The sequence below is a fragment of the Mytilus californianus genome, unplaced genomic scaffold (assembly GCF_021869535.1).
Source record: "Mytilus californianus isolate M0D057914Y unplaced genomic scaffold, xbMytCali1.0.p SCAF_2, whole genome shotgun sequence".
Taxonomy (NCBI): domain Eukaryota; kingdom Metazoa; phylum Mollusca; class Bivalvia; order Mytilida; family Mytilidae; genus Mytilus; species Mytilus californianus.
The window spans coordinates 128,217,920-128,244,233 of record NW_026262668.1 but is presented as its reverse complement, the minus strand read 5'-3'; the positions used below and the strand labels follow the sequence as shown (position 1 = coordinate 128,244,233).

General features: G+C 33.4%; 1 protein-coding gene and 1 long non-coding RNA gene across 2 annotated transcripts in view; one reads left to right on the top strand and one right to left on the bottom strand.

Moving 5' to 3' along the window:
• Nucleotides 1–9,139: 9,139 nt before the first annotated feature.
• LOC127730985 (uncharacterized) lies at nt 9,140–19,232 on the top strand. The gene is made up of 3 exons (XR_007995408.1): nt 9,140–9,355; nt 13,267–13,308; nt 18,083–19,232. It is a non-coding gene; the product is annotated as an uncharacterized LOC127730985 (long non-coding RNA).
• A 3,696-nt stretch (nt 19,233–22,928) lies between these two features.
• LOC127727808 (calcitonin gene-related peptide type 1 receptor-like) overlaps nt 22,929–26,314 on the bottom strand; it is a 49,975-nt gene continuing 46,589 nt past the window's right edge. Inside the window, exon 11 of the mRNA XM_052234925.1 lies at nt 22,929–23,027. Coding sequence (XP_052090885.1) covers nt 22,929–23,027 — 99 coding nt within the window. The remainder of the gene's footprint in view (nt 23,028–26,314) is intronic.

Below are 26,314 nucleotides of genomic sequence, written 5' to 3'. Positions count from 1 at the left end.
CTATACCATCATTTAAAGAATATCCCTTTAATCAACGTGTACATGTCCTATACGATAATTTAAAGAATATCCCCAACATGTACATGTCCTATAGCATCATTTAAAGAATGTCCTCTTAATCAGCGTGTACATGTCCTATACCATCATTTAAAGAATATCCCCTTAATCAACGTGTACATGTCCCATACCATCATTTAAAGAATATCCCCCTAATCAACGTCTACATGTCCTATACCATCATTTAAAGAATATCCCCTTAATCAACGTGTACATGTCCTATACCATCATTTAAAGAATATCCTCTTAATCAACGTGTACATGTCCTATACCATCATTTAAAGAATATCCCCTTAATCAACGTGTACATGTCCTATACCATCATTTAAAAGAATATCCCCTTAATCAACGTGTACGTGTCCTATACCATCATTTAAAGAATATCCCCTTAATCAACGTGAACATGTTCTATACGATAATTTAAAGAATATCCCCTTAATCAATGTGTACATGTTCTAAACCGTCATTTAAAGAATATCCTTTTAATCAACGTGTACATGACCTATACCATCATTTAAAGAATATCCCCTTAATCAACATGTACATGTCCTATACATCATTTAAAGAATATCTTCTTAATCAACATGTACATGTCTTATACCATCATTTAAAGAATATCCCCTTAATCAACGTGTACATGTCCTATACCTTCATTTAAAGAATATCCCCTTAATCAACGTGTACATGTCCTATACCTTCATTTAAAGAATATCCTCTTAATCAACGTGTATCTGTCCTATACCATCATTTAAAGAATATCCCCTTAATCAACGTGTACATGTCCTATACCATCATTTAAAGAATATCCCCTTAATCAACATGTACATGTCCTATACCATCATTTGAAGAATATCCTCTTAATCAACGTGTACATGTCCTATACCATCATTTAAAGAATATCTTCTTAATCAACATGTGCATGTCCTATACCATCATTTAAAGAATATCTTCTTAATCAACATGTACATGTCCTATACATCATTTAAAGAATATCCCCTTAATCAACGTGTATCTGTCCTATACGATAATTTAAAGAATATCCCCAACATGTACATGTCCTATACCATCATTTAAAGAATGTCCTCTTAATCAGCGTGTACATGTCCTATACCATCATTTAAAGAATATCCCCTTAATCAACGTGTACATGTCCTATACCATCATTTAAAGAATATCTTCTTAATCAACATGTGCATGTCCTATACCATCATTTAAAAAATATATTCTTAATCAACGTGTATCTGTCCTATACCATCATTTAAAGAATATCCCCTTAATCAACGTGTACATGTCCTATACCATTATTTAAAGAATATCCCCTTAATCAACGTGTACATGTCCTATACCATCATTTAAAGAATATCCCCTTAATCAACATGTGCATGTCCTATACATCATTTAAAGAATATCCCCTTAATCAACATGTCCATGTCCTATACCATCATTTAAAGAATATCCTCTTAATCAACGTGTACATGTCCTATACATCATTTAAAGAATGTCCCCTTAATCAACGTGTACATGTCCTATACATCATTTAAAGAATATCCCCTTAATCAACGTGTACATGTCCTTTACCTTCATTTAAAGAATATCCCCTTAATCAACGTGTACATGTCCTATACCATCATTTAAAGAATATCCCCTTAATCAACGTGTACATGTCCTATACCTTCATTTAAAGAATATCCCCTTAATCAACGTGTCCATGTCCTATACATCATTTAAAGAATATCCCCGTAATCAACGTGTACATGTCCTATACCATCATTTAAAGAATATCCCCTTAATCAACATGTACATGTCCTATACATCATTTAAAGAATATCCCCTTAATCAACATGTGCATGTCCTATACCATCATTTAAAGAATATCCCCGTAATCAACGTGTACATGTCCTATACCATCATTTAAAGAATATCCCCTTAATCAACATGTACATGTCCTATACATCATTTAAAGAATATCCCCTTAATCAACATGTGCATGTCCTATACCATCATTTAAAGAATATCCCCTTAATCAACGTGTACATGTCCTATACCTTCATTTAAAGAATATCCCCTTAATCAACATGTACATGTCCTATACCATCATTTAAAGGATATCTCCTTAATCAACGTCTACATGTCCTATACCATCATTTAAAGAATATCCCCTTAATCAACGTGTCCATGTCCTATACCATCATTTAAAGAATATCCCCTTTATCAACGTGTACATGTCCCATACCATCATTTAAAGAATATCCCCTTAATCAACGTGTACATGTCCTATACATCATTTAAAGAATATCCCCTTAATCAACATGTGCATGTCCTATACCATCATTTAGAGAATACCTCCTTAATCAACATGTGCATGTCCTATACCATCATTTAAAGAATATCCTCTTAATCAACGTGTACATGTCCTATACCATCATTTAAAGAATGTCCCCTTAATCAACGTGTACATGTCCTATACCATCATTTAAAGAATATCCCCTTAATCAACATGTACATGTCCTATACATCATTTAAAGAATATCCCCTTAATCAACATGTACATGTCCTATACCATCATTTAAAGAATATCCCTTTAATCAACGTGTACATGTCCTATACCATCATTTAAAGAATCTCCCCTTAATCAACGTGTACATGTCCTATACCATCATTTAAAGAATATCCCCAACATGTACATGTCCTATACCATCATTTAAAGAATGTCCTCTTAATCAGCGTGTACATGTCCTATACCACCATTTAAAGAATATCCCCTTAATCAACGTGTACATGTCCTATACCATCATTTAAAGAATATCCTCTTAATCAACGTGTACATGTCCTATACCATCATTTAAAGAATATCCCCTTAATCAACATGTGCATGTCCTATACCATCATTTAAAGAATATCCCCTTAATCAACGTGTACATGTCCTATACCATCATTTAAAGAATATCCCTTTAATCAACGTGTACATGTCCTATACCATCATTTAAAGAATATCCTCTTAATCAACGTGTACATGTCCTATACCATCATTTAAAGAATATCCCCTTAATCAACATGTACATGTCCTATACATCATTTAAAGAATATCCCCTTAATCAACGTGTACATGCCCTATACCATCATTAAAGAATATCCCCTTAATCAACGTCTACATGTCCTATACCATCATTTAAAGAATATCCCCTTAATCAACATGTACATGTCCTATACATCATTTAAAGAATATCCCCTTAATCAACATGTACATGTCCTATACCATCATTTAAAGAATATCCCCTTAATCAACGTGTACATGTCCTATACCATCATTTAAAGAATATCCCCTTAATCAACGTGTACATGTCCTATACCATCATTTAAAGAATATCCCCTTAATCAACATGTACATGTCCTATACCATCATTTAAAGAATATCCCTTTAATCAACGTGTACATGTCCTATACCATCATTTAAAGGATATCCCCTTAATCAACGTGTACATGTCCTATACCATCATTTAAAGGATATCCCCTTAATCAACGTGTACATGTCCTATACCATCATTTAAAGAATATCCCCTTAATCAACGTGTACATGTCCTATACATCATTTAAAGAATATCCCCTTAATCAACGTGTACATGTCCTATACCATCATTTAAAGAATATCCTCTAAATCAACGTGTACATGTCCTATACCATCATTTAAAGAATATCCTCTTAATCAACGTGTACATGTTCTATACCATCATTTAAAGATTATCCTCTTAATCAATATGTACATGTCCTATGCGATAATTTAAAGAATATCCTCTTAATCAACATGTGCATGTCCTATACGATAATTCAAAGAATATCCTCTTAATCAACATGTGCATGTCCTATACTATCGTCGTATCCAGGTCGTATTTTCGGGTTCATCGACATTCTTCTGCTCTAGCCCAGAAATCAAAAATACATAGATTTATTAAGCCACAAAAGTCATTCTCTTTTTTGTTCCAGATTTCGTGCAATCTTTTTTAAAGTATAACAAGGATGAGTGATTTTAGAATGTCAATGTCATAGTAATATCTTATAGGAATAAAAAATAAAGATTTTAAATAAAAAGTTGGATGGTCATCAAACAAAAACAAAATAAATTATGTATCATGAACATACAAAAAGTTGTAAGTAATGACTAGACATTATCAACGTTTATTCGTATTCCAACTTAGGAGTACGACGGAGGTGAAATATACCATAAAGAACAGTCAATCTTAATTTGTTCAATAACAGATTTCTTCAGTTTATATAGTTCTGCATTTATACATTTCTTTAATATCTCAATACAACATTTGCCGACATCATAATTATTTTTAGCAGAAACAGTTGAAATACACGGTATAATAGCAGTCAACATTTGAACAGAAGTTATTAAGGATAAGTTAATTACATTTCGTACTGAATTATAATTCATCTTTTGGTCTGAATTCAAATGAGAATATATTCTATTTAATACATAAGTTTTGATGTCGTCTCTTTTCCTTTATTAAAACTGGTTTTTTTTCTAACTTAATTTTAAGGTAATAGCACAAATAAAGGATGTCAAAAACTAAAAGCATGGACACATCAATTGAACATAGAATCTTAACCGAATTCTTAAAATGCTTACTATTGACTATTTGGGGCAAAATTGCTGATATTCGAAAAGGGAAGAAAAATAAAACTATACATGTATTGTTGTCCAATCCGGCGGAGCTCATCTCAATAAAACTATAAAGTATTGTTGTCCATCCCGGCGGAGCTCATCTCAATAATACTATAAATGTATTGTTGTCCATCCCGGCGGAGCTCATCTCAATAAATCTATAAATGTATTGTTGTCCATCCCGGCGGAACTCATCTCAATAAAACTATAAATGTATTGTTGTCCATCCCGGCGGAGCTCATCTCAATAAAACTATAAATGTATTGTTGTCCATCACGGCGGAGCTCATCTCAATAAAACTATAAATATATTGCTGTCCATCCCGGCGGTATTGTTGTCCATTTCGGCGGAACTCATCTCAATAAAACTATAAATGTATTGCTGTCCATCCCGGTGGATCTCATCTCAATAAAACTATAAATGTATTGTTGTCCATCCCGGTGGAGCTCATCTCAATAAAACTATAAATGTATTGTTGTCCATCCCGGCGGAGCTCATCTCAATAAAACTATAAATGTTTTGTTATCCATCCCGGCGGAGCTCATCTCAATAAAACTATTAATGTGTTGTTGTCCATCCCGGTGGAACTCATCTCAATAAAACTGTAAAGCAAATAATATAAAATGTAACATTTCACCTAACGTATTTGTAATGATAGAATGTTGTACAATTATTCTGACAGAACTAAATAAAAGAAAAACGAAATTAGCACGCATATTTATTGCAGAAAAATATCGTCATAATTGCGTGTTGTAAGTCAATTTCATTCATAATTTCAGGCGGGGCTTTGATACCTGTTATTACTTACCTGATCATTAGATTAAAAATAGCAGATAACGAGTAAGTATATATATATATATCAGTTAAATATCAATCAGAAGTATATAATATTAATCGCGCATAGTATCGTGTCGACAACCACTGGCGATATTTCTGACGCGGAACAAGCACATGAACGTAGGCCGAGGTTAAGTCTCAAAGCTCCTTCCATAATCTCTATAAGGCATTTTATTCACGTATACCTTAAATACGAAACACAAAAATAACAGCAACAACAGCAACACTATTACATAAAAAAAATCCCTTTAAATGAATGTGTGCAGAATGTTCAAGGAGAGAAAACGATGTATGCTTACTTTTGTTATGGTAATAATTACACGTTGAATCCTAATGCAAATTAACCTACGTAAAATAGTAGTTCTTCGGTGAGATGTACTGATTATCTGTAAGTTTTAAGGTTAATTATCACTTCCTGATCAAGTGTTCACACTTGGTCAAAATGTCACAATCGGGATTAGGATAAATGTCACAATCGGGATTAGGATAAATGTCACAATCGGGATTAGGATAAATGTCACTATCGGGATTAGGATAAATGTCACTATCGGGATTAGGATAAATGTCACAATCGGGATTAGGATAAATGTCACAATCGGGATTAGGATAAATGTCACAATCGGGATTACTAATAGGATAAATGGGTAAAATAACAGATTAAACTTTTCTGGTATTTAAAGATATTAGACTACGAAAACGTGTAGTAAGTGACTCGATACACAGATATCCCATATCGGTCAACCAATTCGTGAAGGCAACAGTAAAACTGATGAAGTGTCGATTACAGCCGTTATTCCTCATAACTCTATTGGAGCAATGTTTGTGTAAGGAGCATAAATTATTCAATTACACCCTAAATAATCATATTAACAAGATAATTCCAGAAACATGTTATGTGCACGGTCTGGAATTATATCTTACGTTTTTTGTTTCTTCTTTTTTGTTGTTTTGATTACAAATACCAGTGATATACATAATTGACTACTCAACAATAACAATCTAAACACCAACTTAGTTGATCATTAAAAAATCAATTAGAATCTCAAAACTCATTTCAGTATATTTTAGTTAATGTTTCGCTTTCATATAAATATATGTTTTAGGTGTTGGGTAAAAAATATTGGAATTTATGAGTGGATTATTTACATCCCAAACCTACTTTGCATATTGGTAAGCATATTTAAATTGTGCCTAAGATAAATAGTATTTAGCTTCTTCTAAAAACGCCGTGTTTCATATGATATGCATATGCTGTCGATTGCATAAAAAAATCGAGGTAAAAAATATGGTTCCTTGGTCGGTCAAAGATCGTATTCTGGAGAGTCGTTATATGACAGATATTGTTGGATACTAGTATTTTTTTTTATATTAACCAAATGCCAGTCGGACGCCGACGAGATACTTAATACTACATTGATGTTTAGGAAGGAAAGATAATTGTATGTGCGAAATGTCTTCTTTTTGAGGAAAACTAAACCAATTTAAATTTAAAAAAATGAATGAAAGGTTCCCGTGTGCGTAACTAAGGCACATATGCATCTGTCGTTGAGGCAAATTATTTCTTTAAGTATTTTTTTATTCTTAATTTCTTGAAAAAACAGTGGTTGGTGTCTTAGAAGTTGAAGCCCGTTATGACAGATAGCTAGGTTCCCTTACCAAATGTTGTTACGTCGATTGAGTTTGGTTGATCGATATATCTTCGAGCATGGAATTTTGCTTTTTCCAATTTTGTTTTACATTAATTATTGAGTACTATAGGAAATGTGGTGAAATCATTTTAGAACAGCCGAATAGGCTTATTTGTAATTGACTATATATTTACCTTGATTTTATTATGTGGAATTACATAATAACTAATTGTCAATAAGAAGTAAACAAAAATGCTGTCTCTGTTCCTGTATTTATATATGCTTATTTAATTAAATTGCAGATGACGTATTAAGACATCCGTAAAATGTAATAATAAAGATTTAGTAAACTAATTTGGAACTTCAAAGCGATTAAACAGGCCTGGTGACTATCTAGTTTACCAAAATCCATTAGTATCACCAAAAATATGTTTTCTAGGTCCTCACAGATGAAAAATATAAAATCTGTCCACTATTTAATATTTCAAAAAGTTACGTTATAAGTAATTTCCTTAGGAATATATACAGAAAGCTTCTCAGAACATTTACATTGTATCAGAAATTACCAAGAGTTTTATTATATAAGCTTAAAGTTTTATATCTAAATCGATTATACTCTTGGGATAAGTATGATGGGGAAACATAAACAAATTGATACGGATAATCCACTAAAAAGAATATATTATGTTAGATATACTGTTCCCATTCTAGACGTATAAACTATTATATATAGACATTACTAATATTAAATACTACTAAATAATAAATAATGATACCCCTCGGGTCAGCTGAATGTAAAGTTTAACATTATCAAAAGATTATGATCTTTCTTCCATATTCAGAAATATAGTGTTATTGTAAAAGAGGTAATGTCATCTACCTCAAGTATTCTTTCAACTTAGTTTCTACTGACATTTTTTTCCAGACGAACATGGTATTTCTGTGTAGTATACTGAAGATTCTCCTGACGGGATTACAGAATCATCCAAATGAACCAAGCAATTTTAGGTATATATATATATAGAGCGCATCATAATATATACCACCGGTGACAACTTTCACCATTTGAATTATAGCATTCCACAAAGTTGACTTTAACGTTGAATTTATGAAATTCAATGAGACAGCAACGCCAATGATAAGAATTACCAAACGACATCTTGATGACACAGGATGTAATAATATAGTACGTTAGTTGGTATACATAACGCTTTATACTATAGATAGTTTCAAATTCCAATTGCCTTCTATTTTATAAGAATGTCATGAGTAAACAATTGATTGACAGTGCGTAAGAACAGTTTTATTCTTAAATTTTGCCTGATCATAATTGACTGATCTAAAAATCTTCTGTCTGACGAAGATTTGTTCTAATTGTTAGTGTTCAAACTTTTATGTTTTGTTTCAAAGAATGTCTAGTAGAAGAATCACCGAATGTTGTTTCTTTATATATACTCAGTCATCTAAAAGAGAGGCGGAAGATAGGAAAGGAATATTTAAACTCGAAGTCGAAAACGAAATGACAATGCCATGACAAAAAACGAAAATTGATCAAAATACAAACAACAGTCTACCAAACACAACATAGAAAACTAGAACAAAATAGAAAAATAACTGAGCAAAACAAACCCCATAAAAACAAGGTTCTCCGGAAGGGTAATAAGATCATGTTTTAAATATGACACCCGTCTTGTTACTCTTATAAAATACGCTGTTAAGTAATATCAGGTGATCAGTTATCAAATAGTAGTGGATTTGTAATTGACTCTTATCTAAATCTAAGACATCACCAAATCCGTAAGCCATCGGTCATGTACATTTTCTAACCATGAAGCTTCCGAGTGTGAAACAACGGATAATAATGACGATATTAGAAGCACTTGTTATAATTATAGTTTCTTGTTAGTAACAGATTTTATTAGGACCTTTAAAGTTTTCAGTGGGAGTAGAACAAAGATAGGAAGAGTATTTTTGTTGGGATTGACTGTATTTCTGTGTGATTTTCTAAAAATGATTTCAAATTCATTTCAGACGTGGGATCAAAGCAACATTCTTACTGGTACCATTATTTGGTATTCAGCTATTCTTTATTATCTACCGACCGCCAGAGGAAACAGCATACAGATTTCCATACGAAGTTATTTCAAAATTCATTATTGATTCTCAGGTAAATTAAATTTCAACTAGGCTAAAGATGTATGTAATGTTTCTACACTAGAGTATCTTAACTTTAATGTATAAGAATTAACACTTATCAGAAAATAGTGTATAAATAGTTATAATAATATGAGATAATTCACGCATGATGACAACACTATGTGACGTTGTTAGACTTGTCATCTTAAAGATTTCTCAACAGTTATGTTAATAGATTTCGTCTTTATCTAGTTCATTTTCTAGTAGCCGTGTTTTATTTGTTCCATGTTGTTAATGGCAAAAGAAACTTTAGTTTGTACTCCGTCTAGCCTTCCGTTTTAGACCGTTGTCCTCATTTTTTTTTTTATTAAATCTTTTCTTGTACCGATAGGGCGATTTTTGCGAAGTTTATCACATATTTTAAAAAAATTGCTTGAAAATTTTGAGTTCACCGCATTTTTAGCTCACCGGGGCCCGAAGGGCCCCATGTGAGCTTATGCCATCACTTGGCGTCCGTCGTCGTCCGTCGTCTGTCGTCGTAAACTATTTCAAAAATCTTCTCCTCTAAAACTACTGGGCCAAATACCTTCAAACTTTAACTAAATGTTCCTTAGGGTATCTTGTTTATAAATTGTATCTAAAGTTTTTATCTATCTACAAACATGGCCGCCATGGCTAAAAATAGAACATAGGGGTCAAATGCAGTTTTTGGCTTATATCTCAACAACTAAAGCTTTTAGAGCAAATCTAACAGGGGTAAAATTGTTCAATTGGTCAAGATCTATCAGCTCTGAAATTTTCAGACGAATCGAACAACCCATTGTTGGGTTGCTGCCACCGAATTGGTAGTTTTAACAAAATTTTGCAGTTTTTTGTTATTATTTTGAATATTATTATAGATATGTATAAACTATAAGCAGCAATAATGTTCAGCAAAGAAAGATCTACAAAAAAGTAAATATGACCAAAATTGTCAATTGACCCCTTAAGGAGTTATTGCCCTTTAAAGACAATTTTACACAATTTGTTCATCAAGTTTGCTAACATTTAAAAATCTTCTCCTCTGAAACTACTTGGCCAATTACCTTCAAACTTTAACTAAATGTTCCTTAGGGTATCTTGTTTATAAATTGTATCCGAAGTTTGTATCCATCGACAAACATGGCCGCCATGGCTAAAAATAGAACATAGGGGTCAAATGCAGTTTTTGGCTTATATCTCAAAAACTAAATCTTTTAGAGCAAATGTGACATGGGGTAAAATTGTTTAATTGGTCAAGATCTATCGGCCCTGAAATTATCAGTCGAATCGAACAACCCATTGTTGGGTTGCTTCCACCGAATTGGTAGTTTTAACAAAATTTTGCAGTTTTTTGTTATTATTTTGAATATTATTATAGATATATATAAACTGTAAGCAGCAATAATGTTCAGCAAAGTAAGATCTACAAAAAAGTTAATATGACCAAAATTGTCAATTGACCCCTTAAGGAGTTATTGCCCTTTAAAGACAATTTTACACAATTTGTTCATCAAGTTTGCAAAACATTTAAAAATCTTCTCCTCTGAAATACAGGTGAGCGATTCAGGTCCTTGAGAGCCTCTTGCTTTCTCTCAATTCAAATAGGATATGGTATATATTCATATCATAAGTAGTTCGAATTAAGATTCGGTTGAGCGATTGTGTTGAGGTTTAGGCCCTAGGACATAAGAATACCAGTGTTTGAACATATCAGTCAGCCGCATTTTTTCAATCAATTTATTAGATATCAAAAATAAAGTCATATTATAAGTACTTATACATAATGCTCGAATTTTGTTCCCGTTGACCGATTCATTCAGAAGTGTTTGCCCCAGGATATAGAAAATTACTTGAAAATATCAGTTTTTCGCACTTTTTCTACAATTCCTGGATGAATTGAAAAGGAATTGGTTGATACTCATATCATAAGATGTTACAAACTAAGTTCGAATCTCCTTCCGGACAAGCGTTTTTGCAGATATTGATATAAACTTCTATTAGGTTTGATGAGTTTGTTTTTTCTAGGAATATAAGAGAAGTTTGGCCTAAGTTTTTAAATGAGATTTGACCTAGATGATACGAGTTCCGAGTAGTCGTCTTTAATCATTATTCGGATTTTGATCCATTTTTTCCATTGTATCACCGTAAAAACTTTAAGCATGACCAAAATTAGTTTCCAAAATGAAAAATGGCTGCTAAATAAGTTTTACTTTGAATCGGTTTTGTGCACTTTTTTTTATGAAATCTACAGAAAAAGATACTACTTCGATTTTCAACAGCTTTGTCATGATATCTCTTACCTCTACTGATATATAAGCAAATGTTTCCAGCATATTTTATATCTCAGTTATACTGCGAAATTGTGGTCATCTAGTATTAATTTTTATACAATAAAAGGAAATAATGCTCTTTGAGAAGAGAAACCTCGGTATTGGTTTTTATATTATTTCTAAGGACAACTCGACCAATGACTGCCTGAAAAGACGGTACACTCTTTCCAGACATCACCAACGAACGTAGTAAAATTTATTTTAATGTAATCATTATTTTACTCGAGTGCCAAATATCGATTTCAAATGTTTGGTTACCCATGTAAAATTGATACTAAATCCATTGAATGTTGGATGTGTACGGATTTTTATTAGTTGTTAGTGGCATTGAACTAGCTGTCAGTAACTGCGAGTACTCTCAGATCTGTAATTAGTGTCTTTTTGTTGTTTGGATGTACAAGTACCCGGCCACGTCCACTTGTATTTGTAGTATTTGTATTTTTATTCATCTGATGAGTTAAGCCTCTTTCAACTGATTTTTATAGTTCGTTCTTATGTTGTACTGTTACACCAATGTCCCAGGTTAGGGGAGGGTTGGGATCCCGGTAACATGTTTAACCGCCACATTCTGTATGTATGTGCCTGTCCCAAGTCAGGAACCTGTAATTCAGTGGTTGTCGTTTGTTTATGTGTTACATATTTGTTTTTCGTTCATTTTTTGCGGTACACAAATTAGGCCGTTAGTTTTCTCGTTTGAATCGTTTTACATAGTCATTTCGGGGCCTTTTATAGCTGACTGTGCGGTATGGGCTTTGCTCATTGTTGAAGGCCTATAGTTGTTAATTTCTGTGTCATTTGGTCTCTTGTGGAGAGTTGTCGCATTGGCAATCATACCACATCTTCTTTTTTATATACACAACTATGACTTGACTCCCAAAAAATGCAAATGAATAAAAGTTAATTTAAAAGACAAATAATGAAGTCAAACATTTTTAGGTTTAAATTGTGTCCACTTATTCACAATATCTATTTGAATATCCATGAATTATGTGTACTTGTGCTTTCGTGTAAATCAAAGTTTAATGTTGAAGAATCAAAACTCCATTGTAAAACTTTTTTTCAAATTTGTTAGTGGTGTTTTGGGGAAAAGGTTTGTTTACGATAAAAAGAACGAAAGAGTTAATTTGACAACATTACCAAACATATAAAGTACAAATTAAATAAATTTTAAGGAGTTTAACTTTTAACAAAAGTAGACAAACTTTCAGTGACAGTATGTGTAATTTTCCATTAGAACGTGCTGACAGTGTAACGACAGAAAAGAAATCATTTATGAACATTTGAATTGATATAAATTTAATCCGTAGATAATAATATTTAGAACATAGAATATGGATTGAAGAACTAATAATTTGGAAAAGATATGAATAATTGATTGTCGAAATATCATCATATATTAATTCTATATTCTGTTATATTAACTTAATAAGTAATAATACTGGTTGTTCATTCATCACTGAAAATACTTCAATGATTATTGCTGTTATCAATTCTTTTCGTAACGAAGAACTGACTAGGAAGTTAAGTTTATTATATTCACTAATCCAATGTATAAAAATATCCATATTAACACCATATTCTTTGTTTTCAGGGAACATTAGTATCGCTGGTCTTTTGTTATATGAATTCAGAGGTAACAATTTCTTTTTTTAATTATCAATGTACATGTATGTAAGTGAGTTATAGAAAGGGTAAAACTTTGCTGTTGTCTCGTCACGTTTGAGCAAATCAATAGTAAGAGTCGGTGAAAAATTTAATTCATTTCAATCATTTAAAAGATCCAACAAGGAAATAGTAACAATCACCAGTATATACATTACAAAAAGTCACCTATGTTATGTTTGGAGTGCACACAAACTGTATTTGGAATTAACCTTCACCAATAACACTAAAGACCAAACGATTGAAACGACGTCAAAGTCATAAAACGCTAACGAGAAGAACAAATCCCAAAAGTATCTCAATGGAGAGGCAAAATCATCTAGGCTTTGTCTAGCATCAAAATGACATAAATGGAGAATTAAAACCATCTTCACTTTGCCTGAGCTCAAAAGGACGTAAACGAGGAGGAAATAAACCAACTAAACTTTGCCTGATCTAGAAATTTTAAAACAAAATGTATACATTGATTACCTTGGAATTTGAACTTTAGTTTTCTATTCATAATGAAGAATTCCTGTGTAAAACTTTTTTATTAGAAAGATAAAAGTCACTATCATATTAATTGCAAAAAGTGTGATATGTTAAAAGTGCACATTAAAACATGCTTTTGATAACCACCATCCGGTACACTCTAGACTAGTAGAGTAAAAAAAAACAAGCGCTGTATAACCTTTTATCAAGCTTTTCATCTTTTTCTGTCCACTCACTGATTCAAAATTACCCTTGGCCACCATTGTGTATATCTAAAAACATATGTTACCCATGAAAACTAGATCGCATTGTGGAAAATTCTCATGTTGTTAGATACTCTAAAAGCAATTGACAAAGGTGCAGAGAGGGAAACATAATAATTTAACATGCAATGCTTAAGGTTATACATGGAGTACATTTATAAAATGGACAATACAAAAAATAGAAGAAAAAAAAAATAAAGATGAATATAATATAAATAAAGATAAAAATAGATATATAATAAAATGTCCACAAAAAAGGACTTTTTCATTTACTATACTAATAAATTTACACAGTCTATTTAACATGAAAATATTTTTGTATTAAACAGAAAGTGAAATTTATTGGTTTTTTCTCTTATGTAATACTAGAATGGAAGGAATTTTTTTCTTTCGTTTCTTTAGCAGGGCATTTCATGATGTAATGATATTTATCGCCTATTTCAGTCATATTACAGATATTACATTTTTTCTGATCGTTGATAATGATACCAATTTGTTTTTGTTTTATCAACTGGTGAAACCCTAGGTGTTGCTGATAAAAAAAACCCAAGTCATTTGATAATACTAGGTTAACAAGCAAAAAATATCAGTAACACATGTCACAATTAAGGTAAATATGGACCTGCACCGTTACATTTCATAAACATTAGATAAAAGAATTATATTGATAAATTCTTTGAGGGTCCGTAACTGACCTATTACAAGACACAATTTCTACGCTTTTCCAACATTCCCTCCATTTCCTATTGTAATCCAAATTATCCACTGTAATTCTCGAAGGAGTCGCATATTTGTTTTTATACGACCGCAAAAAATTTTGCGGTCGTATATTGGTATCACGTCGTCGTCAGCGTCGTCCGAAGACATATGGTTTCCGGACAACAATTTTAATAAATGTATAAAGAAATCTTTGAAATTTAAACACAAGGTTTATAACCACAAAAGGAAGGTTGGGATTGATTTTGGGGGTTAAAGTCCTGACAGCTTAGGAATTAGCGGCAAAAAAGGGGCCCAAATTAGCATTTTTCTAGTTTCCAGATAATAACTTGTGGAACGGTGTATGGATCTCTCTGAAATTATACCACAAGTTTACATACCACAAAGGGATGGTTAGAATTGGCTTTGGGGGGTTATGGCTCAAACCGTTTAGGAATTAGGGGCAAAAAAGGGGGAAAACAAGGGTTTCCTGGTTAATGGACAATTAAAAGAAAGTACAATGTTATGTTTGGATTACCTCCCTTACACTGCTTTTAAATTATGTATAAAGAAATGTTGTATTGTCTTGAGGTGATTAGCTGTCAATTTATTTTTAGAAGTTACTATTTAAAAATGCTGGTTAAGGAATATTAATTTTAGTCATGATTATGCATGTCATTTTCTATTTGTAGACTTTTAATGGTGTATTTAAATGGGTAATTATGGTTGCAAACTCCATTGGAAATTTGAATGGAGATTATGACCATATCTTGAGGGAAAGAATTTGTTTTTGGAAAAAGGTGGGGGAGGTGAAAAAAATTGGGGGGGGGGGGAGTAAAAAAGAAATTGCGAGGGGGAGGGGGGACACTTTTTTTAGGGGGGGGGGGTCAATTCGCAACAGCATAGTGTATTGCACAAAAGCAAATACAAAGAGGGGTATTTTTTTTTTTTGAGGGGTGGGCGGGTCAATTTGCAACAGCATAGTGTATTGCAGGAAAAGCAAAAAAATGAATATAAATTCAAATCATATAACCAATTCTAAGTTCTTTGACTACAGTTATTCTGTGTCAAATATTTAATTACAATCCAAATTCAGACCTGTATCAAGCGCGAATATTGTGTCCATTTTTGCCCCAACTGTTCAGGGTTTGACCTCTGCGGTCGTATCCAGCTGCGCTCGGCGAATCAATTTATTAGTTAATGTGTTATCGTCCTTGATACACTTGCCACTAGACGTGAAACACACAATCTGCCAATCAATAAATACGGAATAAGAACGATCTTAGAAAGTGTGAGATTTATTCCGTAACCCATAACATTATTGGATTGTTCACTCAAAAGGTCCAAATGAGCATTTGTCATCACTTGGCGACCGTCGTCCTTCGTCGTCGTCCGTTAAATTTCACAAAAGTATCATCCTCTAAAAGTACTGGGCCAAATGTAATCAAACTTGGTCACAATCATCATTGGGGTATCTAGTTAAAAGATTTGTCCAATGATCCGTATTCCAACCAACATGCCTGACATGTCTAAAAATAGAACATAGGGGTAAAATGCAATTTTGTAACGCAAAATGTCAAACGACTTTTCAAATGAGGTACTGCTCTTTAATGACCATTTTACCATTTTTATCACTTTTGGCTATTATCTTGATAACTATAATAGGCAGGGATAAACTTTTAATAGCAAAAATTATCAGCAAAACAAGATCTACAAACAAGTAAAACATGGCAAATATGGCCAATATCATCAGACGACTTCTCATTGGGAGATTTGGTATTATTGCAAATGAGACAACTATCCATCAGAGTTCAAATAAGTGGATATAGGCAATCATAGGTCACCGTACGGCCTTCAACAATGAGAAAACCCGATACCGTATAGTTGTCCAAGATAGGCAATTTGAAAACACAAATTATCAACAAGACAAGATCTACCAATAAATAAACATGGCCGAAATAGTTGACTTTTATTGGAGAGTTTGTTCTTTAATGACAATTTTTACCATTTAACTATTAGGTATGTTTACCTGAGGGATACTAAGTTAAAATCTGTAAACTTAGTAAGTTGTTATAGGAAATATGCAATAAAGAAATTTTTACGTTGAAAAATAATTTTTCCATTTAGCGTTTTTGACCATTATCTTGAAAACTGTAAAATGTTAGACGATGTTTTACTCTTTTTTGTGTTTTGGGCAAAAACAAAAATGATAAGAGAAAAAGTTATTAGCAATACAAGATCAACTTAAAAAAAGATTTTTGTCATGAATTCTATACTTGTTCACAATATTTGAGAGTGTCCATTGTTTGAAATATACATAGACCTAGGTGAGACACACATGCTCTTTAGAGCCTCTTGTTTGCAAGTCTATTCACCTGTTTTGTTGTTTTTGTTTTATCTCGCTTGGGTGTTGTCCTCATGTTCGATACATGGATTTTTTTTCACAAATCATTCGATATTTTCTGCCTATAATTTTCTTCGTATGATTGAATGAACTCTCCATTCAATATCATTTTACGTCGCGCATTGGTTAGAATTGGCTTTGTATATTTACTTGCATTGACAATAGCGGTATCGTCTTCCAAATAATCGAAAGTATCGACTTTAATCTCTTTTGATGAAATATTGAAGAAAGATTAGACTATATAAGAAACAAAGTAGCCACTATAAGTAAAATAGATTTATAGACGAATTGTTTGTAAATTAATTATGAATAAAATATGCATGTCAATTAAGATGTCCTGAGAAAAAAAACACTCGATAGAAATAAACTTACTAATTAAAATTTACTAATTATTGGAATATTCATAATTTAACTGCAACTAAAAACAGTATGGAACTAAATTCTGTTATATTTGTTAAGTCTTGTTAATTAAAAAAAAACCTTATACAAAGCGAAGTGCCGAAATGATAAATAGAACAAACATATTCTGCCACAACTTATCATCACAAAGATATACATATTGTGAACATTTATAAACCCAGGAAGAACTCTGTAAGGAAGAATGTTGTCGCAAGACAGAGTGAAAAAAAAAAGATTAATAAAATAATCAATAGGAATTAACATAAGTCATCGATATTAAGCATTTATTGTTTCCATGATTTATTTTCATATGAATCTTCATGTGAATCATTGTCTGATCCCTTATAATTTTTTTAATATTAACATAAGACAAATAAAAATAATAAAGTAGAAAAAAACAAGTTTCAATGACGTTTGGTGCAAAAAATTTTAACATGCCTAACCAAGAATCTTACAAACTGTTTTATCTTGCTTATCCATATATGTAACATTTTTATTTTTTTTTACTTTAGGTACATTCATCTTTGAAACATTTTTGGCATGTCACTGAATTACCCTGTACTCGTGGAAACCAACGAGATTTTGTGAACAATTTCTCCACCAGTCACCTATCGCTTACAAACATTCGTTCACATATTCAAATGAATGGATATAACAAAGCTTTCAAACCTAAGAAGGCTATCAAAACAGATGACAAAACACGTGAATATGTATTTTCGTAAAACAACCTAACCAATGTTATCAGGCATTAACGATTTTCATTCCCGATATTTGCTAGACGCCTTTAAACATGTTTTGTGCACACATAAATCATATCATTTATATTAATTTATTCTAAAAATTGCCACTATTTATGAAAACCAATCCAAGGTTTAATATTCCAACAACGATTGTTAAGGAAGTGAAGAAACGATGAGTCGAGATAATTTGAAGAAGAAAAACGGTTCAAAGACAACGAGCAACAGTAGACTGAATGAAAAAAATACCATTAGTATAACAAGGGTTCAGAAGACTAACATGAACTAACGAGTGAAAAAATGATACAAATTATATATGTAGTATAAAGTACAAGCAGGTCATCAAAACAACTCTTGAACGCCGATGACTCATTTCTCTGTTGAAAACCTCTACGTGCATCTTGGAACAAACATGACATTGTAGAAACAATAACATTTAATAAAGCGCTATTAACATAAATAAGAAAGGATTGACAAAAAGCAATTACTACTACTGCTACTAATTGCTAATGTTAGGTTTGACTGAGGGAGTTATAATAAAGGACGAACAAAATAATTGAGGACTTGTAAACACAGGTGCTCAAAATTGTATTTAAAGCAGTTTGTCAATTTTTTCTACACCATTAACAACATCTTATTCAATGCAACCTGAAATATTTGTGATGTAAAAAATATATATATTTTTATAGGTTTCGGATTATTTCTGATACAGTTTTAATTCGGTGGATTATGAAAATACATATTCTTTAACATCTCCATTGATATGAACGGTTTTCTCAAATTTAGGACCATTATAACATCCATTTTTTTGGCTTGTTTGGCGTATTGAAGACATATGTGTCGCAGACTGGTTCTTAGAGATACTTTTCTTTGTTTTATACGGAAACTGTAAATGGATTACACGAAGCTGGTACTTTAATGCTGTGTGCACCTAAAAAACATTTTTTTATAGAATAGGTATATATATATATAGATGAGAAAATTTTAATTATCAGTGAAGCAACAACGATATACATTTATATGAAAAAATTGAAGAAAAAATGAATGAAAAAAATGATATCAAACGTCTGCTAAAGTTAAGTAAAGATACATTTCTTTAGAGTCCAATTAAATCTTTTTTCATATTTAGTAAAGTTAAAATTGAGAATGGAAATGGGGAATGTGTCAAAGAGACAACAACCCGACCATAGAGCAGACAACAGCCGAAGGCCACCAATGGGTCTTCAATGCAGCGAGAAACTCCCGCACCCGGAGGCGTCCTTCAGCTGGCCCCTAAACAAACTAGAGGCTCTCAAGAGCCTGTGTCGCTCACCTGATTCTACTTTGGTTTTGGAAATCATGTTAAAATAGATTAAAATCATAACAGATACCCTAATAATGAGTGAGGCCAAGTTTGGTTTAATATTGGCCCTGTAATTTAATAAAAAATCCTGGTGGCAATCTTGAACAGTAAATCTGCAATAAAGTAGCAACACTTCATCAACACCTAATAAGAAACATTTATGCCATGTTAGGTTTCATTCCATTCAGTGCACCTCTAGAAGAAGACATTTGTATGTATTTCCAATAGGGTCTTATGTTAAAGGAAGTCCCCCCGCTGGCAGCCATCTTGGATGAAGGATCAGCTTCAAAGTAACAACACTTAGTCAGCACCTCATAAGTAACATTCATGCCATGTTTGGTTTCAATCCATTCAGTGGTTCTCTAAAAGAAGACATGTGTATGTAATGTCCATAGGGTCCTTTGTTAAACACTGTCCCCAACTGGTGGTCATCTTGGATGATGGATCGGCTTCAAAGTAACAACACTTGGTCAGCACTTCATAAGGAACATTCATGCCATGTTTGGTTTCATTCCATTCAGTGGTTCTCTAAAAGAAGACATTCGTATGCATTTCCCTTAGGGTCCTATGTTAAACTAAGTCCCCCCGCTGGCGGCCATCTTGGATTATGGATCGGCTTCAAAGTAACAACACTTAGTCAGCACCTCATAAGGAACATTCATGCCATGTTTGGTTTCATTCCATTCAGTGGTTCCTTAAAAGAAGACATTTGTATGTATTTCCCATAGGGTCCTATGTTAAACTAAGTCCCCCGCTGGCGGCCATCTTGGATGATGGATCGGCTTCAAAGTAACAACACTTAGTCAGCACCTCATAAGGAACATTCATGCCATGTTTGGTTCCATTCCATTCAGTAGTTCTCTAAAAGAAGACATTTGTAAATATTTCCCATAAGGTCCTATGTTAAACTAAGTCCCCCGCAGGCGGCCATCTTTGATTATTAATCGGCTTCAAAGTAACAACACTTGGTCAACACCTCATAAGGAACATTCATGCCATGTTTGGTTTCAATCCATTCAGTGGTTCTCTAAAAGAAGACATTTGTATGTATTGTCCATAGGGTCCTTTGTTAAACACTGTCCCCAGCTGGTGGCCATCTTGAATGATGGATCGGCTTCAAAGTAACAACACTTGGTCAGCACCTCAAAAGGAACATTCATGCCATGTTTGGTTTCATTCCATTCAGTGGTTCTCTAAAAGAAGACATTCGTATGTATTTCCCGTAGGGTCCTATGTTAAACTAAGTACCCCGCTGGCGGCCATCTTGGATTATGGATCGGCTTCAAAGTAACAGCACTTGGTCAGCACCTCAAAAGGAACATTCATGCCATGTTTGGTTTCATTCCATTCAGTGGTTCCTTAAAAGAAGACATTTGTATGTATTTCCCTTAGGGTCCTATGTTAAACTAAGTCCCCCGCTGGCGCCATCTTGGATGATGGATCGGCTTCAAAGTAACAACACTTGGTCAGCACCTCATAAGGAACATTCATGCCATGTTTGGTTTCATTCCATTCAGTGGTTCTCTAAAAGAAGACATTTGTATGTATTTCCCATAGGGTCCTATGTTAAACTAAGTCCCCCGCTGACGGCCATCTTGGATGATGGATCGGCTTCAAAGTTACAACACTTGGTTAGCACCTCATAAGGAACATTCATGCCATGTATGGTTTCATTCCATTCAGTGGTTCTCTAAAAGAAGACATTTGTATGTATTTCCCATAGGGTCCTATGTTAAAGGAAGTCCCCCGCTGGCGGCCATCTTGGATGATGGATCGGCTTCAAAGTAACAACACTCGGTCAGCACCTCATAAGGAACATTTATGCCATGTTTGGTTTCATTCCATTCAGTGGTTCTCTAAAAGAAGACATGTGTATGTAATGTCCATAGGGTCATTTGTTAAACACTGTCCCCAACTGGTGGCCATCTTGGATGATGGATCGGCTGAAAAGTAACAACACTTGGTCAGCACCTCATAAGGAACATTCTTGCCATGTTTGGTTTCATTCCATTCAGTGATTCTCTAAAAGAAGACGTTTGTATGTATTTCCCATAGGGTCCCATGTTAAACTAAGTTCCCCGCTGGCGGCCATCTTGGATTATGGATCGGCTTCAAAGTAACAACACTTGGTCAGCACCTCATAAGGAACATTCATGCCATGTTTGGTTTCATTCCATTCAGTGGTTCTCTAAAAGAAGACATTTGTATGTATTTCTCATAGAGTCCCATGTTAAACTAAGTCCCCTGCAGGCGGCCATCTTGGATGATGGATCGGCTTCAAAGTAACAACACTCGGTCAGCACCTCATAAGACACATTCATGCCATGTTTGGTTTCATTCCATTCAGTGGTTCTCTAAAAGAAGACATTTGTATGTATTTCCCATAGGGTCCAATGTTAAACTAAGTCTCCTGCTGGCGGCCATCTTGGATTATGGATCAGCTTCATAGTAACAACACTTGGTCAGCACCTCATAAGGAACATTCATGCCATGTTTGGTTTCATTCCATTCAGTGGTTCTCTAAAAGAAGACATTTGTATGTATTTCCCATAGGGTCCAATGTTAAACTAAGTCCCCCGCTGGCGGCCATCTTGGATTATGGATCGGCTTCAAAGTAACAACACTCGGTCAGCACCTCATAAGAAACATTCATACCATGTTTGGTTTCATTCCATTTAGTGGTTCTCTAAAAGAAGACATTTGTATGTATTTCCCATAGGGTCCTATGTTAAACTAAGTCCCCCGCTGGCGGCCATCTTGGATGATGGATCGGCTTCAAAGTAACAACACTTGGTCAGAACCTCATAAGGAACATTCATGCCATGTTTGGTTTCATTCCATTCAGTGGTTCTCTAAAAGAAGACATTTGTATGTATTTCCCGTAGGGTCCTATGCTAAACTAAGTCCCCCGCTGGCGGCCATCTTGGATGATGGATCCGCTACAAAGTAACAACACTTGGTCAGCACCTCATAAGGAACATTCATGCCATGTTTGGTTTCATTCCATTCAGTAGTTCTCTAGAAGAAGTTCAAAATGTAAAAAGTTAACGCCGACGACGGACGACGCTGGACGACGACGGACGACGCCGGACGACGACGGACGACGGACGCCAAGTGATGAGAAAAGCTCACTTGGCCCTTCGGGCCAGGTGAGCTAAAAAGTACCTGTTTAACTTTGCAGTTGTGATCAGTTTCAAAATTATTTCCAATATCCAATGTATTTCATTAATCATATTGTCTTTGCTAATTCCCTTATGAAACGAGATTTATCAGGCAGTTTCATTTTTTAAACATTACGATAAATAATACTGAAATTATATCATGTGAAATACTCACTTCTGCGTTCATGTAGAAAAATATTAATGACACTAGGGATCCCTGTTAAAAAGAAGAAAAAAACAAATCAAAAGTAAGGAAGACTTTTTTCTAGCATTGATTCATACAGAATCAAAATTAGAATAAGATGAAGTGGCGAACAAATTTGAATCGTTTGAAGTATTGTTATATATTTGTTTTTTTTTTTACGACAAAGAGGTTTCATTTGTTGTTACTGATCACTTATCTACTGAGTGTGTTAATTATTAGGTTTCAAATGTTCTTTCAATAATCATATCTTAAGAAGAAAATGTAGGTTAGCGCTTTGTATAAATGATTTGGCATCTATGTTCTTAAATTATATATTCTATAGTTTCACCAATTCATAAGATCTACTCATAGTACGTAAAGTCTGGGAACCAGAGATCGATATTTCTGCAGAGAAATGTCTGTCGAAAACAAAATAGTTTAATTTGATCGGTGTTGTTTAATGTTGCATTATTTTGATTGTATGAACGGAATGCTTGCTTTAGTCCTGCGATATTTTTCAGTTCCTTTTGCAAAAGTAGTAGGTATAATAGGAGCAATAACTTGGCCCTTGAAATTTCAAAATAGTAAACTTATTCAAGCCTTTCAAAATTATGCTACTTTTATTGTCAAATGACACGGTTGAATCTGGACACTTTAGGGCAGACTGGTAACTTGTGAATTTACCATGTTGTCATTAACATTTTGTAATTGACATTTATGACATAAAATGACAATCCTTGCTTAGTGTTTGGACAAAACAGAAATGAGACAGGAAAGCCCAAAAAAGTTATTGTCAGGAACCTGTTTCAGTGGTTGTCGTTTGTTGATGTGGTTCATAAGTGTTTCTCGTTTCTCGTTTTTTATATAGATTAGACCGTTGGTTTTCCTGTTTGAATTGTTTTACACTAGTCATTTTGGGGGCCCCTTATAGCTTGCTGTTCGGTGTGAGCCAAGGCTCCGTGTTGAAGGCCGTACTTTGACCTATAATTGTTTACTTTTTACACATTGTGACTTGGATGGAGAGTTGTCTCATTGGCACTCATACCACATCTTCTTATTTCTATTGTACACACATTAACATCTTTGTATAATACATCTGGTAGCAAAATATCTTTGTTGAGAATAATAAGTCTTGGCTATTTCTAAATATGACTGATAATATTTCAAAATGAGGCTAGTTTGGTCGTTTGTTCAGCTTTGCACTAAATGGAATAAATTAAAGCCCTTATGCCAATATGTAAGACAAAATCCAAAAGTATTGGTACTGATGTCTGATATTTTATGAACATCTTTAGGATATTATCTTGGTAGATTTATCAAAGTTAATTTATTTTAGAACTCAAGGGGCAAATAATTGGCCTTACCATACCTTCTGTTTTTAATACAAATATTATTCATATATCAACCTGCAAGAATCTTGGAAACTTCGAAATTCTATATCTAGACATTTATATCATCAAAGCCCAGATAATTTTAACGAGTTTCAAAAGAACTTATACTATCACTGAAGGTAAATTTATAATTTTATGATACGTATAAATTGGAATAAACATTTTTTAACTTTTGAGTGTCTAAAGCGCTTTTCTGGATTCACATTCATCTGGAATGCTCGAACCTAAACATTTGAAAGCCAGGGATTCGTAAATTTGCTGTAACGTTAAAGGCAATATGACCAAAAAGGACCTGAACAGATTAGCAAAATTCATCAAAGGCAAAAAAAAGTATAACAAACATACTTTGCTCTGTTTGGGTTGCTCACTCACTTTGTCAATAGAACGGAACTATAAACAACTGTCATATTGGAGGGAGGTTTGGCTAGCTTTAAAACCAGGTTTAATCCACCATTTTCTTCATATAATGTCTGCTCCAATCAGGAAAGTGATGGTTGTTTTCCATTCGTTCCGTTGGTTGATAAAGTTTCACATTTAATTTTGTCAGTTTATGGAGTTCGGTTTTTTTTTGGTTATGTTTTTTTGCCTGAGGGAGTTGGAACCACACTTTCTTAATAATTTCTTAATTTATAAACTTGGAACTTTAGATAAGAAGATGTTATAAATCACGTCAGTACCGAAGCACAATCTACTAAGTTGATAATAGCCTCGGGGACTAACAGTCTATCATCAGCGGTATCGACCAAGAGCTAGTCAATGAAATAAACACTTTATAGATTTTGTACGTCCGAATTGTCTGAGATATTAAGCCTAAGGGTCAGTGAATAAGAATTTCTGTCACTACTGCCATTTACATGTTAAACTAGTTTAAATGAAGGATATTTAGCATAAGGGTCAGTGAATAAGAATTTCTGTTACTACTGCCATTTACATGTAAAACTAGTTTAAATGAAGGATATTTACCCTAAGGGTCAATGAATAAGAATTTCTGTAACTACTGCCATTTACATGTAAAACTAGTTTAAATGAAGGATATTTACCCTAAGGGTCAGTGAATAAGAATTTCTGTCACTACTGCCATTTACATGTAAAACTAGTTTAAATGAAGGATATTTAGCCTAAGGGTCAGTGAATAAGAATTTCTGTAACTACTGCCATTTACATGTAAAACTAGTTTAAATGAAGGATATTTACCCTAAGGGTCAGAGTTTAAATGAACAATATTTAGCCTAAGTGTCAGTGAATAAGAATATCTGTACCTACTGCCATTTACATGTAAAACTAGTTTAAATGAAGGATATTTACCCTAAGGGTCAGTGAATAAGAATTTCTGTCACTACTGCCATTTACATGTAAAACTAGTTTACATGAAGGATATTTAGCCTAAGGGTCAGTGAATAAGAATTTCTGACACTACTGCAATTTACATGTAAAACTAGTTTAAATGAAGGATATTTAGCCTAAGGGTCAGTGAATAAGAATTTCTGTCACTACTGTCATTTACTTGTAAAACTAGTTTAAATGAAGGATATTTACTCAAGGGTCAGTGAATAAGAATTTCTGTCACTACTGCCAATTACATGTAAAACTAGTTTAAATGAAGGATATTTAGCCTAAGGGTCAGTGAATAAAACTTTCTGTTACTACTGCCATTTACAAGTGAAACTAATTTAAATGAAGGATATTTAGCCTAAGGGTCAGTGAATACGAATTTCTGTTACTACTGCCATTTACATGTAAAACTAGTTTAAATGAAGGATATTTAGCCTAAGGGTCAGTGAATACGAATTTTTGTTACTACTGCCATTTACATGTAAAGCTAGTTTAAATGAAGGATATTTAGCCTAAAGGTCAGTGAATAAGAATTTCTGTCACTACTGCCATTTACATGTAAAGCTAGTTTAAAGTTACTACTGCCATTTACAAGTA